This window comes from Amblyomma americanum, chromosome 1 (genome assembly GCF_052857255.1).
Source record: "Amblyomma americanum isolate KBUSLIRL-KWMA chromosome 1, ASM5285725v1, whole genome shotgun sequence".
In the NCBI taxonomy this organism is placed as follows: Eukaryota; Metazoa; Arthropoda; class Arachnida; order Ixodida; family Ixodidae; genus Amblyomma; species Amblyomma americanum.
In genome coordinates this window covers 265,588,134-265,604,823 of record NC_135497.1, presented here as the reverse complement: position 1 = coordinate 265,604,823, position 16,690 = coordinate 265,588,134, and the positions used below count along the sequence as shown (strand labels likewise).

Genomic DNA, 16,690 nt, shown 5'->3' with positions numbered 1-16,690 from the left:
GAGTGGAATAAAAATAAAAAAGAGAAGTAATTATAACACAGCAGAACAAAAACACAATGTAATGCAGCAAAGAAAACCATAAGCTTACACAGGATATAATATTGGATTAGGTAACAAGACAGATTAGACAAACGCAATGTTTTCAGCAGCTGTTTTAAGCAAACGTGTCAGAAATATCGGCAACCAAGGTGGGCAGGTGGTTCCAATCGCTGACTGTTTTTGGTATAAATATGCTGATAAACAATATGCATTGTTCTAGCAGTATGGAATGCGAACCTTATGCTGATGATCTCTGCGAGGTGATATGAAAGATGACGCAGATAGAATATCCTGTTTTAACTGATGATTGTGGCAGTAAATTTTGTGAAAAGTAAGCATTCGCGAGAGTTTTCTACGAAGAGGCTAGCAAGATGTAAAGTACTTTTCATAGCAGTTACGTTAGCAGTGCAGGAAAAGTAGACACTATAAATCAGGCGCTATGGTTCTGTACTGATTCTAATTGATTAGTAAGAGTTCCGAGTCCCGGGTCCCACACAGAGCACGCATATTCTAATTTCGGTCACACTAAGGTTTTGTAGAGTAGTAGCTTTAAAGAAGATGGAGCCTTAGAAAAGTTACGACAAGTAGCCAAGCATGCGGTTAGCATTGTTAACAATATAATTGACATGCGTCTGCCATGAAAGGTTAGCAGTTATTTGAACCCCTAAATATTTATACATTGTTACTTGCTCAAGTACAGAGCCTGAAATATGGTAGGGACTAAGATTCACGTTAGCAGACCGGAGTGAAACACATAACCTTACATTTCTTAGTATTCAGTTTCACAAGCCAAGTGTTACACCAACTAGATACCTTATTTAAGTCACGCTGCTGTATGGATGGGTCCGAAACGAACTTGATTACTCTATAACGCAATCGTCTGTGAAAAGCCTGATTGTGGAGTCATTAGGAACAATAACAGCCCCAGTACGGACCATTGAGGCACGCCTGAGGTAACAGAGTATGGTGAAGAATTAGCGTTATTTGCAGTGACGAATCGAGTTCTGTGACGCAAAAACCTCTTGGTCCATGAAAGAATGTTCGGGTCAGTGCTCAGTTTGCTGAGCTTAAAGCAAAGAAGTTGGTGACTAGCATGATCGAATGCTTTCTGAAAAATCTAAAAATATGCAGTCAACGAAAAATTCCTTGTCTAATGCATCAAATAATTCATTGATGAAGGCAATGAGTTGCATATCACATGAAAATGATTGACGAAAGCCATGCTGATGAGGAAAAAATTTTAGGCATTTCTGAATAACAGTTCAGAAGTTAAGAAATTTCAGCTTTAAAGCTTGTAGCCATAAAATTTGCAAAGTCCCATTATTTCAAAGGGCACTGCAGAGACATTGTAATGCTTCTAGCTGGCTTCACATAACTCAAGTGGTGCTAGCTGAGTGACATTTATTATTTTGCTGTTAGACTCTGATTATAGTTGCTTTGACTGTGAAATCAACTTTAATACATATGAAAGTAATGTTGCAAAAGGCTCACAAAGAGAAAAAGAACAGGACATAGCACCTACTAACAACTTAATTGAATGCAGAAACATGCAAAATTTAGCTGGCCACTAAAGGTAAAAAATGCTTCCATGCACACTTGCATGCAACACAGTGTGTAATGGAACTCTGCTAATTTGGACCCTAATGTGACAGGAAATGTATGTGAATTAAGTGGCGATCAAAGGTAGCTTCATAAAATACCATTCTTCAAGAGTTGAATCATAGCAACCATGGTTGCACACTTGAACATGAGTTAATATCGTCACATATCCTCCAAAATAAACGAACAACTCGGTTGCTCTTGAACAATTTAAAGAAAGTTGGCCTCAAGAACTTAGGTCGGTCACTTCTGTCGCTTTCATATACTGGTGTAATAACAGTTTAATGCAGATATATTTGTTCATTTTTACAGAATGCCTCTGGCTTGGTTTCACCACTCAAAACTACTTCTTTAGAGACAAGGTAAGAATGCAAGAAGTGTTTCCTTGCTTAAGGGGGGATGCGGGTCTTGAAATCATAAAAAATTGCAAGAAAGTCAATTTTTCGAAAGAGTTTTTTGTACTAAAATATCCGTGCTCAAAACAATCGCAAAGTACAGAAAACATGAATATTTAGAGAGTCTCGCGGCTTAAACATGAAAAGGGAGTTTCAAAATCACGTTTCACTTCATACGATCACAATTCCGAAACCGCTCTCCAACTGCTGCTGTTCCAAAGCCCATTTCGCACTCTTTCGTTTGACATTTTTCAAGATGGCATCAGAGCAGTGCAGCCAACACTACAGCCATTTTCCCGCGACTCGATAAGTGCTCACAGACTTAAAGTCTCCTTAGATTTCCGTTCATAATTTTACAAATATAGTCTCTACCTTATAGGTTTTTCTCGTTTGCCTTGGGCAGTTGAAATGAGCTTGGTATCGATTTATTCGGCAGGAGTAAAGCTGTGCGTTGATGCTACTGTTACTGGCTTTTGCATTATGCAATACATTTTTAATTCGTTTCTTTCCTAAATTACTAGCTGAACCTTTATGTATGTTCAATTGATCGATTTTTTTTTACCAAAGTATCTTCACTGAGGCAAGTGTAAAAACAGCATCACCGCACAAAGTGCGTCTTGGGTGATGCAGTTCCATAAATATGTTTAATAATTTATAAATATTTTTGGCGAACGGCCTGTAATGAAGAGCCCAATTAAAGCCATAGAACTCCTTAACTTGTTCTAATTGAGCTATTCAAAATCTAATTGCATATTTAAACTCTGCACAAAAAGCACACTTTTGTGGTAATGATGATCAGGATTATGTCAAATAAAAATAAATAGTTTTAAGACCTGCATCCCTCCTTAACTGTAGTGCAAACTTGGGAGATTTTTTCTTAATGCTTTTTGTAAAGGTGTGAGGTGTCACTGTTTATTAACTTGTCAGTGAGCACATGTTGGTGAGCACGTCATGATTTACTGGCCTTGCGAATGCTTTTGCACTGGGCCAGTCGACATCTTTGTCCATGTGTACAAATGATGGAACAAAAATGTAGGTCTTGCTAGTTGTTTTTGTATTGTTTACATAGGCAGGTTGAGTGATTTTGATGGGCCACAAGAATGGACCATGATGTACCACTTGATGACGTTTGAAGCTTTACTTGAGGGTCATTCCATTCTGGGCATCCCAGGTGCGACACTCCACCATCTCAGATCTGTCTGAAAAAATTTATGCTGTTTAGGTGCATACGGGATTATGCTTTTCCAAAATATTTTTAAAAAAGTTTTGTGATCGTTTGAGCACATTCCGAAATTTGCAGCTAGATTTAAAACAGGCACTGGGAAAAAATTCTAAATATTGGGTGTTTGGCACATGGCTTGTCCTTTTCCTTTTTTTTTCCTATATCTATACAAGGTCATCAATAATTTGTTGTAAGGTATGATGCAAATTTCCTTTTTTTTGTATTTTTAATAGGGGTATGTGGATTTTGAAATTTTTGAATACGAATCAGATACAAATATGAAAGAAAAATGTCTTCGAATATTGAATAAAATATCGAATATCTGTTCACTATGAAAAAAAATGGAAATGATATACAGGCAAATGCTGTGGCACTTACGTTTTTCAAAATGGTGCATGTTCTTTGCAACTGAAATAAACAAAACCAGACTGACTCAGCACTGTATAAAAGGCATAATGAGCACAGAGTTGTGTACTGCTTGATTAAACAGCAGAACAGCATCCAACCTGTAATGTGGTCATGTAAAATGAAATCCATAAAATGACACATGACTGCCCTAAAGATACCATGATGACTAGTAAAACCTCATTAATTCGGAGTTCAAGGGACCGAAAGAAATGCCTGGATTACCTGAAGGTCGATTTATAAATTGCCCCGAGCTCCTCTCCCTCCAAAAAGAGTGCCGAAAACGCGGTGAAGCCTTATGGTACGGACACACTGGCGGCGAAACACGCGTGGCCCGCCGCCGCCGGCGCGCCGCGTGCCGCGAAGCCTGCGTCGGCGGCGGGTTGGTCTGCTGCACAGAGGATGGGTCGAGGAGCCATTTTCGGCGGCTTGCCGCGTGCCGCGGAGCAGGGAGACCAATTAGGGGCGCCCGACTTAGTCACGTGGCCAGCGTCTGTGTCGCCACCTCTTGGCTCCTACCAAAGTTACATTCCAGCGCCGGCAGCGGAGCCGCGTGCGCTCCTCCGGAAACAGGGACTTCGACCGGTTTTGCGTGAAAAGAGCTTGCGTGGCGGCACTTTCCCGCGCACTCCTTGCCGCCAGTATGGCCGTCCCTTTCGCGCTGCGAATTGTGCCGCCAGCGGCTTGCCGCGCGTTTTTCCGCTAGTGTGTTCGTACCTTTACGAGGAAGCTCCATCGCACCAACACCAAACTCTCACTTTCAGCATGCTCGAAGGACTACGAAGACGTAAGCGTGGGGAATGCAAACGGCGTTGGAATGGCAAGGCTGCTTTTAAATAGGAAAAATAATTATCAGCGATGCGCCAGTCGCCGTCTGAAACCAGTGCGGAGCTGGATTCGGACAATGAGCGAATGTGCGGGCTGACAGCTGCTGTCGCTGCGGGCTAGAGGCGAAGCTCAGAAGCCGAAACTACGCGGCCAGGCTATTTTTGTTCTGGCGACAGGGGCCCTCCAATCCTCGTCACACATCAAAGAAAAAACAGCGCGCTCTCCCACTGTGTAACAGGTGTTTGGTCATCGTGTTATTGGGTTCACTTGCGGAATATCGCTCGAGGTCAAGCCTAGCAGTGGCCGAATACGATCGGTCCACGTGATAAACACTGCAGAAGAAAGCGAAGGTGACGCATTTGTATTGTTTTCCTGGCACTTTAAACTCCACCGTCGGATAATTTGCCCTGATAATGTGGTTTTGCCAGGGCTGGATATATGAAAGTGGGTGCGGTTTATGATCACTAGCGAATATTAGAATATTTTCGAATATTCAGAAATTCACGAATATCAATGTCTCAAATATGAATGTGAACCGAATATCAAACATAATTTATTCGTATTTGAAATTTCAAATATTTGCACACCCCTAATTTTTAATGTTCATTGTAGTACCTAAAGAAGGATAAGCTTGGTCTCTGGTATTTAGGCACATTCCTGACAAAAAGTAATAAAATAAATATGCGAAAAACATCGTTTCTCATGTTTAGCTACCAGTTGCACACACACTGGTGATCCAAGTAAGAATACAAGGTATGACTATTGTGATAAGCTGGATGTATCAACTTTGAACTCGGGAAATTTCGTCAAAGTAGATTTTGTTTTGAGAAGGGAAACAAAATTTTGAATTTGAGCAATCACTATGTAGCATGGTTTCGTACGTTCACTTCACCACACAGTAAGTAGCTGAAATGGCACAATGATTTTGAAAAAGGCATGCAGTACTGTGCCTGAAAGCACCTCTGGTGCTTCCTGTTCTGAAATTCCTGTGTTCTGAAATTCTTCTAGTACTAGGACACCCGTCAAGAGCCCCACTGAGCCAAACCTAGACACAGTGGCTGAACTGTCTGAGGAAACTGGCTCCAGTAGTTCATTCCAGCACATCGACATGGACCTGATGGGCGATCTGCAAGAGATCTTCAGCCGTTGTGCTACCACCAACTTGCAGATCCAGCCCAGCAAAGTCAGCCAACTGGTCTCGCCACAGGCACCACAAGAAAAAAAGGTGCCTCACCCCTCCTTTTCTTTTCTTTTTTTTATTTTGTTAGCAAGGATTGAGGCCAGTGCTATGCTGTGGTGTACAGTTGGGCTTGCCAATGAACAGGTTGAGGTCATTCATAGATGTATGGTATGGTATGTGGAGTTCAACGTATGGTATGGTATGTGGAGTTTATCGTCCTGATGCAATGCCATAGTGGAGGGTCTCGTATTAGTTTAGACCACCTAGGGTTCTTTTAACATGCAATGACGGTTCTTTTAACATGCAATGACATCACACAGCACAGGGGCGCTTTTGCATATCACCTCCATTTAAATGTAGTCACTGTGGCCGGGATTCAATCCCACGACCTTGTGATCAGTAGCCGAAAGCCAAAGTCACTGATCCACTGTGGTGGTTTCATTCATAGATGCACAGCCCTAATGTGCAGAATTGTGATGTGTAGGTTTGTTGTGGACTAGTTTTCAAAGAAGCAAAATTCAATCAAGGTAAAGATATGTAAGTCAGTACTTGCCCAAGGGTGACCTGTTTCTGTTCAGTAAGCAAAAGCTGCTACCCTCATCAAAAGGCATAAAAGTGAGCTTTTGAGGTTTGCTGCCTGTGCTATTGGAGTAGATGCTTGGTTTTTCAATGTTCATCACAGTATGGGACTTCTTGTACATTTTGCACCAGGACTGCAGTAAAAAAATTGCTTAAAAGTAGATGCTTCCCGGCAGTCCATTACAGTAGAACCTCAATCATATGTTCCCAGTTCATACGCTCAAAATTGTGAAGAGTAAAATATCCTACATTTCTTTTCTTATTGTTAGCATGTTCATAATTTGTTTAATCCTAATTTAGCAACCAATAGAAGGTGTGCTAACATAGGAATGGGCTGAGCTTGGGTGCATGCAACTTGAGCAGAAGCACAGCTGGTGCATAAATGCAACGGGGCAAAGCATTCTTCAGACGGCAACGATGCGCGAACATGCAAGCAGGCCTAATTTGGTGGCACATGTGGCAGTCAGCTGCTAGAATGGCATCTTTGCACTGTATAAACACAATGAGGCGAATGGCGAATCATCAGAAAACGATGACGGTGTACAAATGAACAGGCTAGGCCACTGGGCATGCAATGCAAGCAAACGTGCTGCAGCAGTCAGCTGCCCGAGTGGGTTCTGGGCAGTGCATCAATGCATCTATGTGCATCAATGCATCAGTGTGCATCAGTGCATCAATATGGGTGCTTGGGAAATCTAATGCAATCCATCCATAGAACCCTAAAGTTTTGCAAAACACTGTTTGAGAACCCTTGGCTTTGGCTTTATATATGTACAGTACTCACAGATTGAAATAGGACATTCGGAGCGCTAACCTTGCAGTGCCACGCGGCATGTGGTAAACCACAGGCCGGCTCATTGGCTACTGGAAGGAACAATTCTGCTTTGTAGATGTTCTCCCTCTCGCGCCATACCACAATGCACCACCTTGGTTTCATGAGCGTCTACGGGCGGCACTCCATGAAGCGACGGCCACGCGCTCCGAATGTCCTATTTCAATCCGTGAGTACTGTACAAAACACAATGCTATATCACTGCGAATGTGCTTCACAGTGCATGGACTCGTGTGTTTGAGAAGAGTAAAGGCTGTTTTGTAAAACAAAGTTCTTGTAAAAATGAAAATCAGCTGAAGGCATGAATGCAAACATTTTGCTATAATATGGGTTCCCTTTAAGGTAAACCCTGGTAAGCAGAATTTTTTGATAAGCTGAACAGTTCAGGGACGTTTGTTTAATTTCTTATAGACTTAGTGAAAAAAAAAGGCTTGAGGGGGGAAGATGTACTAGAATTATAAATCTGAAATTGTTAAATGCTAGCTTATAATAATGACTGAAGAATATGTTCATGATTTTGCAGTGATACCTCTTAGTGTGTGTAACATGGTAAAAATTGATGTTCAGTTGGATTTCATGTTAAGCTGTGGCACAATATGCATGCTTTCTAACACATGATATAAAAAGGGAGTATGGCTTCACCTGCCGTGATTGATAGTTGTGATGTGTTACTTAAATAATAGTCTTACCACTTTTTGTTGTTCAGCTTTTGCTTAATAAGCTTCGAGTCCTGAAATTTTTAGAATTTTTAAAACATTTCTGAGAGCCTGAATGAGCTTCCATCACTTTACCTTTTCATGCTTTACCTTTTCAGACTTTTTCTTTTCGTCCTGTGGAATTTTTCTTATTCAGCAGAGTGGTTGCTGAAAGCTTCTCTGCTGCTGCTGCATACATAGTAGAGCAGCATAGAGTTTCTTCGTAGTCAAGTGGCAATTTGAAGCTAGCTAACTTGCATTGCATACTTTGTGAATGCAGGCATTCAGTGACCCTTCACTGCATAAGGTGCCCTTGGCCCCGCCTCCAAGGAAAGCCCAGAGGAACACCAACCGCCCATCACCGTCCACCGATGCACCACTTATTCGTCTAGACTCCCAGGAGAATGAGGATGAGCTGAACAACCATCAGCCTCCAGTTGTCTCTGAGGCGAATGCAGTTGCTGTGTTGGCACCACTTCCAGCACAGCTGACACGTGTTACTCAGCCAGGAGTGCAAGTGGCGCAGCCTCTGGTGCCACCAGTGCAGCCAGCAGTCCAGATGATGGCCCCAAGGATGCAGGCACTGCCTGGCCAGCTGCCACTGACAGCAAGTCCAGCTGCATTTTCAGGCCACCCGTTTGCCCCATCACCGTATTCAAACATGCAGCGACGGTTCCAAGCTGTGCCGTACATGGGAGCCCCACACCCCTCTTTTTCAACAAACCCTTTTCTTCGAATGCCTTGGACTCCACCTGTGACACCCCCAGTGACACCACCAGTCACGTCGCGTCCCCCCACGGTTCCTGTTTCACAGCCGCCACCGTCGTCCATGTTTCCCAAACAGCAGGACCCATGTGCCGACCTTATTGACCTCTGACTGTGTAGGCTGTGGACACTGTGTCCAGCAAATGCTTCAACTATTTCCTCCTATTTATTATGGTTTAAGCAACATAGGCGCAAATATTTGTATATATAATGAACACTTGAGAGAGGGAATGCAGAGGAGTGTTATGTGGAATAGAAATGTAGAGTGTTTAATTTTGGAGCATCTTGGCAGTGGTGGTGTGATTGATTATTCCAGCTCATGCTACTCAGACTAATTGTCTGTGTGAGCAAAGGACACTAGAGAGAAACATTGCTGGCAGTATGAAATTATTGTCTTTCTTCCTGCATAAACTTTGGACTTGCTCCTAGCATATGAAATACGATCATTAAAAAGTCTTTAGTACTGTCACTAAGTTGGTAATTGCATTTGAAATGTTGCTGTCAATAAGAGCTCTGTGATAATCTGATGCAATGTTCACCGTAGGACTTCACTATACCATAAGCATAGCAGCTGCACTAAGTCTTTATTCTGAAAAGTTGAATGCATTCAGTTGACTGAAGAAAAATATGGGGTAGACTTGACAATTCACGCCTGCGTGGTATGGAATTAAGAAGAAAAAAAAAGTATGTGGCATGCCATTGTAAAAAGTATTTTTTTAATTGAAGATTGCCCTAATAGAAAAATGATAGTAAAAAAGACAAGTGTATTAATGATAGTGAAGTTATAGAAAGCTGTATAATGCCAAGCCTAAAGTATCTAGTTTTTACAGATAGATGCTATTATGGCTTCTTGTGCTTATATTTCTAGAAAATTGTATTATTACTGAAAATAGGACTTTGCCAGTACAACGTCCTATACATATGTGAAAAGTACTAGGTCTTTTGAGCCACACATCTTTGCAGTATACAAGAAAAAAATTTTTTTTTTTTTGGTGCAGTCCTTGCATTCGTTGGCCACTACAAAGACTACAGTCTACTCGCACATGTGAGAAGCATATATTTGCATAATGCCTCATAGCTTTTGTGGATGGTAATGTGAGCCGCTTTTTTTTCTTCGTTATGACCAACATAGTCTTGTAATATCCTCAATGAATGTAGATTACACCTAACATGCTTAACAGCATTGCTTTGTTTCGTGCTGTTACTGAGAAGCATCGCAAGTAGCACTGCAGCCCATGAACGAATAAATTTTTGGAGCTAAATTAAAGTGCATAAAGTTGAGTTTATTTCCTGAAAGCAGCAACAGGACTTAAAGTACTTGCATGAAATGGTTATTTGCTCAAGGACGTGAGAGACCCTTCCACCGTGAGCTTTCACAGTGAGGCATGGCAGGCAATTTTTGTCACTACTGACGTTGCCAGCAGCGAGCTAATATGGCTGTGGTCACGGTAGCCAGGCGGTGTGAACATAGCAGTCCTCTATGGCTTCCACAGGCGTATTTGTGCTAAGGTGACCTTGTGGCTGCAAAACTTTTCCGCCGTGGAAACTCCATCACCATTTTTGATGTGTGTCTTGCTTTCTTTGTCAATGCTGTGAAAATGAGTTGTTGATTGAGCAGAGCAAGTGTATGATAGTGAAGTACTGTTAGGAAAAAGCGCCCTTCTTTTGTTGTGTTGAAATGTAAGGCTAGTAGCCTTCTTGGTGTTGTGTGCTAGTGAACTTCACAGCTTGTTTATGGGAAGCGCAGCCAGTAGCACTGAATAAGTTGAAAAAATCAGGCCGTTTGTGTATAGTTTGGCAGCATCCGTAACAGTCTAATGGAAAGTATAAAACGCACTCTTGGGAATGTTTTGAATGAGAAATGTAATTTCAGGTACTTCGAGGCAACCAAATAGTATGACCAAAATGAGGCTTTTCTTCTATGTGAGCACAGCGGCACTGCTTAAAAATAATGAGCTTGTGCAGTGAAATTGTTCACAAGATTAAATAAAGAAAAATTACTACTTTTGCCAAACAAGAAATCCACTGAGAACTGAAGGTGCGATAGCTTTGTAGGATACTTTATATTTTTCATTAAGAAAAAGCTTTTAGCAGGGCAGTCTTTCTATTTCTACTATACTTTATTTCCAGCCAACTGTTGTAAGTTGCTACACCTTTTTGGTGTACATTTGAGTGCGTGTGATAAAGGCTGTGGTACAAGACATGTCTCGTGTGACACAAACATTGGTAGTGTGTGGTCTTGAGGTGATGTGCCAAGCAGAGCTAATATTCTCTTTGTAGATTACCTGCCCTGAGATTTTTGGCTCCATTTTCTTTTAAATATGGCTGTAGTGAAAGAATCAAGCCATACTGTGTAAAAAGTATAGGAGTACAAAGCAAAAAGCTTGCCAGCAGTATATTCAGTACCAGTAACTGCAAGTTTACTGTCATGGATTTATGAACTGTATCTTAGCTGTTTTTTCAACTGTGTCCTCAACACTGAAGCTGCGTTGGCTCTGAGCTGATGAACTGAGTGAATGTGACTGCATGTTTTGCGTACCTACATCGCACTTCAAGTACTTGAAATGGCTAAGTCCAGCAGTGGTTTCGACTTACAGTAAACTAGTTTGATCAACTATTGATAAAAAGTTAGCTTTATAAAAGGGCTAGCTTAATTATTTAAATTTTTAGTGTTCCAAAAGTGCACCAGTGCTTTCACTTGTTACTGATACTGACATTGCCATAGAAAAAGGAGCTCTGGTACGAAGACCCAAGTTGTCCAGATGCTTAAGAGATGTTTTTAGCAGTAGTATGTGTCACTTATTTTTTGCTTGTTCCACATAAGAAGCAGAATGACCTTAAAGTTTCATTAAAGCATTCTTTTGTCTGCTTGCAGGCATCCTGCAAATAAATGGATCGAGAATTTATTGTTCCTTTTTAAAGGCTATTTCCAGGTGTTCTCTTTTTGTTCGAGCTTTACCGAGTAATCTGACTGTACGTTTGGATTTTATTATGGTAATAGTATGTGCAGCTGCTTTGCAAAATTTTTGAGGTCAGTTACTGCTACTCAGCTCAAATTAGCTGTAACTATGAATCAAACTAGTACTTAGCTTCCACAGGTGTTTCTCAGAATTGTATGAATCTGTCATGGAGTGAGTTACTCATAGCCAATGCTCAAGACATGTCAAGGGCATCTTATTAATTACCACGTCAGTGATTGGCCTTTGTGCATCATAACTTGTTCATTCAAAATTATTGAATGCACGCTCTTTATAAGTTAATCATGTTGCAGAGAAAATCGTGTTGCAGCTATGTTTCTTGACTATTAGGCACAGCTAGCTTTTCAAGATATGGCATCTGTAGAAATGCTGCGTAGATGAGTGGCTTCCATCAGAGCATACTGCTGCTTTCTTTGTTCATTTGCAAGGCCTTGTTTCACATGTGGTATTACCACTGAATGTTTTGGTGCAAGTTTGTTATACGTATGATTGCTTTTTTTTTTTTTACTGTTGACTACAATTGTAATGACTTCTTGTTTGGTATTTTGTGAGTGTTGTGTTTTGGAGTGTATATTTTAGTCGATTGCATGGCCCATGAATGAGGGGTGCAGCCTGCAGTCTGTCACAAACACTTCTGAAAAGCAAATTGATGTGTGTAATTATGTTCGCAGCATCCACATGGCAGCATGAACCTTGGTGAATTCACCGAGTAGTGTGAAGCAATGGAATAGACCTGAATATGTGCTCTGTTTCGGTACCATCAGGCCAAAGCTGAGTTTTGTTCAGCTTTTTCATAAATTTGTTTATTTCCTGGTGATTTTGGTGCTTTTCTTGTTGTGCATTAGTGAGAAAAATTTGTACTATTTAAGACTGAGCGCATCATCACTCGTATTTGTTTTTGTGTGCACTGCCAAGGTAACCATTTCTTTTTTTGTTTACTGGCATCTCCGACACGTTGCAAATTACCAGAGAGCCTGTATATTTATCTTTGTAGAGAAAAAGAAGACAGTTTTATAGTTGGTTTTGTGAAAAAATATAGGAACTGCGCTACTGTGCAAACTTTATGACAGAAGTGAGCTTTGTGTCTTTTATTATGTTCTTGCAATGCGTCATTTAACTGTTACTTTTTAGTTTAGGGTCACTTGCACAAATTGCATTTTTACTAACAACTTTATGCCTCTACTCGTTATTTACACTAACCCCCCTTTACTCATAAGACTGCCCAGTGTGTATTGTTTGCTGCATTGATATATAGTGCAAATGGATAGGGTCATGCAGATGGGTTGAAGTGCATGCCTGAGACTAGACGGAAAAGTGCTCTTGAGAATGCATGACTGTACATTCCTGCTGACATCAGTGAGAATTTTTATGTAGAGCATTAAAATATTACCATTCCTTCTACGTTGCACATCAACTGTGGTGTACAGCCACCTACAGCTGCTTATAATTCAAACTTGTATTTAGTTTAAAGGGGTAGAGACAGAAAGTTTTGAAGACAAAGGATATAGGTAATTTGTTTCCTCAACACATACGGATGATGCCAAGCAAGTTTAAATCACAATCATTGAGTGAAACGTCATTTGATATTGATATGGTTTTCAATACTGGCCAGCCAGCAGCTTCATTCCTATCCACAAGGAAATCCACGTCAAGTAATTTGTAATCTGAGCACAGCAAAAATCATGACATCTCCTGCTCTGTCAAAAAACTGTGACATGAAACCTGACAGGCTCCTTGCTGATGCATGGCAGAGGTGTGAACAAACAAGTTTTTTGAGTCGGAGATTTCCGATTCCACATGATCACCGATGCTGTAGTGGGTTTAACTTGACACCATGCAGGAGCCACAAGCTGGTGCTGACCGAAACCGACAGTAAAAAGTGCCTCATAAATTAATCAGTCACCATGTGATCTGGCTTTCTTGGCTTATTTTCATCATTACTGCACTTTTTCCGATTTTTCAGAGCAAAAGCACCAACACTCAGACTGTGTCCTTGAAGGCTGAAAATTAGTCCAGTATAGCAGATATCTGAAAGTTTATGTGTGTCTGTGCTGATATCAGCTAAATGATATATAAAACTGTCTAGTGGTACATTAATACACCTTAATGTGCACCCTTCAGGGTGCATTTAAATGACACTGAAAAATGTGAATATCTCACAGTGCCACCTGAACCCATGAGCTCGACACAGCTGTTTACTATGCTTATTTTGAAACATAACACCCTGCCCGTTACCAAGCACAAAAAGGATAGAGCAATAGGCTAGCTAATCTACTTTTGTTGATAGCATGTCTCGGTGCAAAACAGTAATTCACCAAAATGCACTTTGAGTTTGTGCAATACGGTAGGCTCCCTTTAAGACAGAACTTGAAGGGACCAGAAAATTCGTTCATCATCAGAAGTTTGTCTTAACAGAAGTGCCCCTAAAAATGATATGTAAGCATGCTAGGTGCACCCACATATATGCAGGGCCCTTCATTTTCATTTTTGCACCCCGAACTTATTTCTTAAAAATCAGGTTAAACCCAATTTCTCCCCGAAAGTGAGCCTTCTGGACGATGTTGGTTTTCCAGTTCACAAAGCTGAAGAAATCGCAAGGAAATTTGTGGATATCTAGTGCTTATTTCAGAACGTCTTCTGTCAGTTATAGATCTTAAACCTCTTTTAATGCTTGTTTTCATGGGGCGGGTGAATTTGAGGATAAGTTTGAAAAGGGCGATTTAGAAGCGAGAGGCCATAACATGGGTACTAACTAGACATCTTATCGGAGTCGCTGTATGAGGTGGTACCCACCCTAATCCAAGGACCTTCTGCATTTAAAATCGTCGCTATGACGAACGTTTTCACAGTGTACAAATAAAGGTAGGTTGCGCTATTACTGAGACACGGGAGTGCTTTGTAGGAGACTGGTAAAGTGCACGGTGAAATATTTGTAACAGATAAGGAAAAGAATTTTATTTGTGAACAATTTTTTAGTGGAACCCACAATTGCCATGTTTATGAAACAATGAACAAAAATTGGGTATTTCTTAGGGCATTTAGGGCAGAAAAATGGACTGCTATAGTAAGCTGTCCTGTGAAGCAAAAAATTGCCCAAAAAGCCCAACTACGGAAATTTTTTCCGAATAATCAAATTTTCACCCGAATTTCAGCTCGAAATTTATCGCCTGATTTTTAACCCCTGAATTCTGGCAAAAATTAGAACCGAAACAAAGAACCATTATATACGTTATATATATGGTGCATGAAAACTGATTAAAATAGCCTTTCAGAGAGAAGATAATTTCAAATAGAGCACTGCACAATGCATGAAGTGAGCTGAAGACTGGTGCATAAAACAAGCTCACGTTGTCCTACTTGGAAATCGCATTGGTCAATAGTTTTTTTTTCTCATTCCCTCCCACAGCGGCTATTTTTTTTTCTTATTTTTGATTTCCATCCTGCCATCTTTCTCTTCTCTCGTTCTTCTGCAGCGTAGCTGTTATCAACTCCGCGAGCAGGCACACCACATGCCTTTCCGTACACCGCAGGTAATGCATGCGGTGCCGATATCTGACCATTTCTGCGCTGCAATAATGCATATTGTGACGCCACGCCATTTGAAAATGCGGCCTAGGAGTTTTAAGCCACAAATCAATGAGGAAGTGCACTTTGCGCATACGCTCCTTTTAGTCTGTAGGAGGCAACACACCGCACGTGATGCCCACACGATGCCAAGATGTTGGATCTGCACAGGCACGATGGAGCCCTGCCTTTTCTGCACCGGAAAGGAAGCTTCTTCGTAAAGCGTGCTCCTGCAAGACTGTTTTTCCACAGTTTTGCACGAAAATGCGCAGAAGTCATCTTGACGAGGTGTGTTTTCTTGAGTAGAAGCATTTTATATATTTTTAATGCAAAGCATTGCTGTTATAGTCTCATTATGAGAAATGCCTGCGGCGTGTGCGTGCACTCGCAGATCACAGAAAATCCCAGGGATGGCAAGAAAAATAGGGTGACGTCATCATGTCGCTGTATGACGCATACAGTAAGCCAAGCACCGCCACTTAAGACAATCCTTTACATGTTGTTCGTCTATATATACCCGCCACTGGCCAACTGACATGTGGCACCAGTTTTCTCAACATTCGTACCAAAATTGTGATGCAACCATTTGTTGGACAATGTTCCAGGTGATGTCATATGATTCTCACATGTGCTAGTCAAGTTGGAGGCTACAGCTTGCGAAAGGGATTCGAACTTCCGAAATATGCACCTTCAATTGAATGCCTTCCCAGACTTTCGTATCAAAATTGTCATGCAACCGTTCGTCGTACAGCATCCCAGGTGGTGTCATATGCACACCGCCCAGGGACAATAATGCTTTCGCATTTCCATATGAATTTTTTTTCGTTCCTTGACAGTGCCGCACAGATGCCCCGCAAGTTCCGCTGAGAGGGTTCGCCATGGTTCGCGGTCACTGCAAAATTTCAAACTGAAGCACACGCGAAATGGTTTGCCTTAAGCAGATTTTCTTTTTTACATTGAGTCCTATGGGAAACCAATCAAACGATCTCATATTGTTCATCTTATCCGAGAATTCACCTTAATGGGACTACAAATGGTGTTCATTAATATGCATATGCAAACCTGTGCATGCCCTCTTCATTTGGCACTTCACTATTGTCCTAAAAAGCAGGCTCACCTGAAAAAAATGTAAAGGAATATTTTGGGGCTTTTTTGAGGTTCATGCATTATAATGAAACTTTCATTGTAGGTTCACACTTCTGTCCCAATCATTTACACTATATCACATGGTCATATGATGTTTTGTCTTTGCTACTGTTGATTCCGTGGCCTCAGTTGAGGCGATTTATACTGGCAACCCTGCATATCATAAGCCACAAACATTACCCACCAATTGATCCCTGCTCCAGGCTCGCTGTGCATGAAAAATGTGTCATGAGCACGAGAATTTCACCACTATTTGTGGCTGTGGCATAGTTGCTTTGTCATGCAATGATGACAGATCAGTAGCATGCCTTAGGTCTGTCACCTGGTGTGTTGTTTTTGTTTTAAAATTTTTTAATGTAGTATTTAAAAAACTTCGCTGTAACGAAGAGAGAGAGTTTTAAGAAATAAAATACAGCCATTGGCACAAAATGTGCAAAGACCTCCATAGTTGCCCTTTAATTTG

At 41.1% G+C, this 16,690-nt stretch overlaps 1 protein-coding gene across 4 annotated transcripts in view; it reads left to right on the top strand.

Moving 5' to 3' along the window:
* LOC144115036 (DENN domain-containing protein 1A-like) overlaps positions 1-12,918 on the top strand; it is a 75,988-nt gene extending 63,070 nt beyond the window's left edge. For all 4 annotated transcript variants that reach the window (XM_077649164.1, XM_077649163.1, XM_077649162.1 and 1 more), the window contains 3 exons: positions 1,951-2,000; positions 5,497-5,713; positions 8,055-12,918. In XM_077649164.1, the coding sequence (XP_077505290.1) occupies positions 1,951-2,000; positions 5,497-5,713; positions 8,055-8,651 (864 nt within the window). In that variant the 3' untranslated portion in view covers positions 8,652-12,918. The remainder of the gene's footprint in view (positions 1-1,950; positions 2,001-5,496; positions 5,714-8,054) is intronic.
* Positions 12,919-16,690: the final 3,772 nt, after the last annotated feature.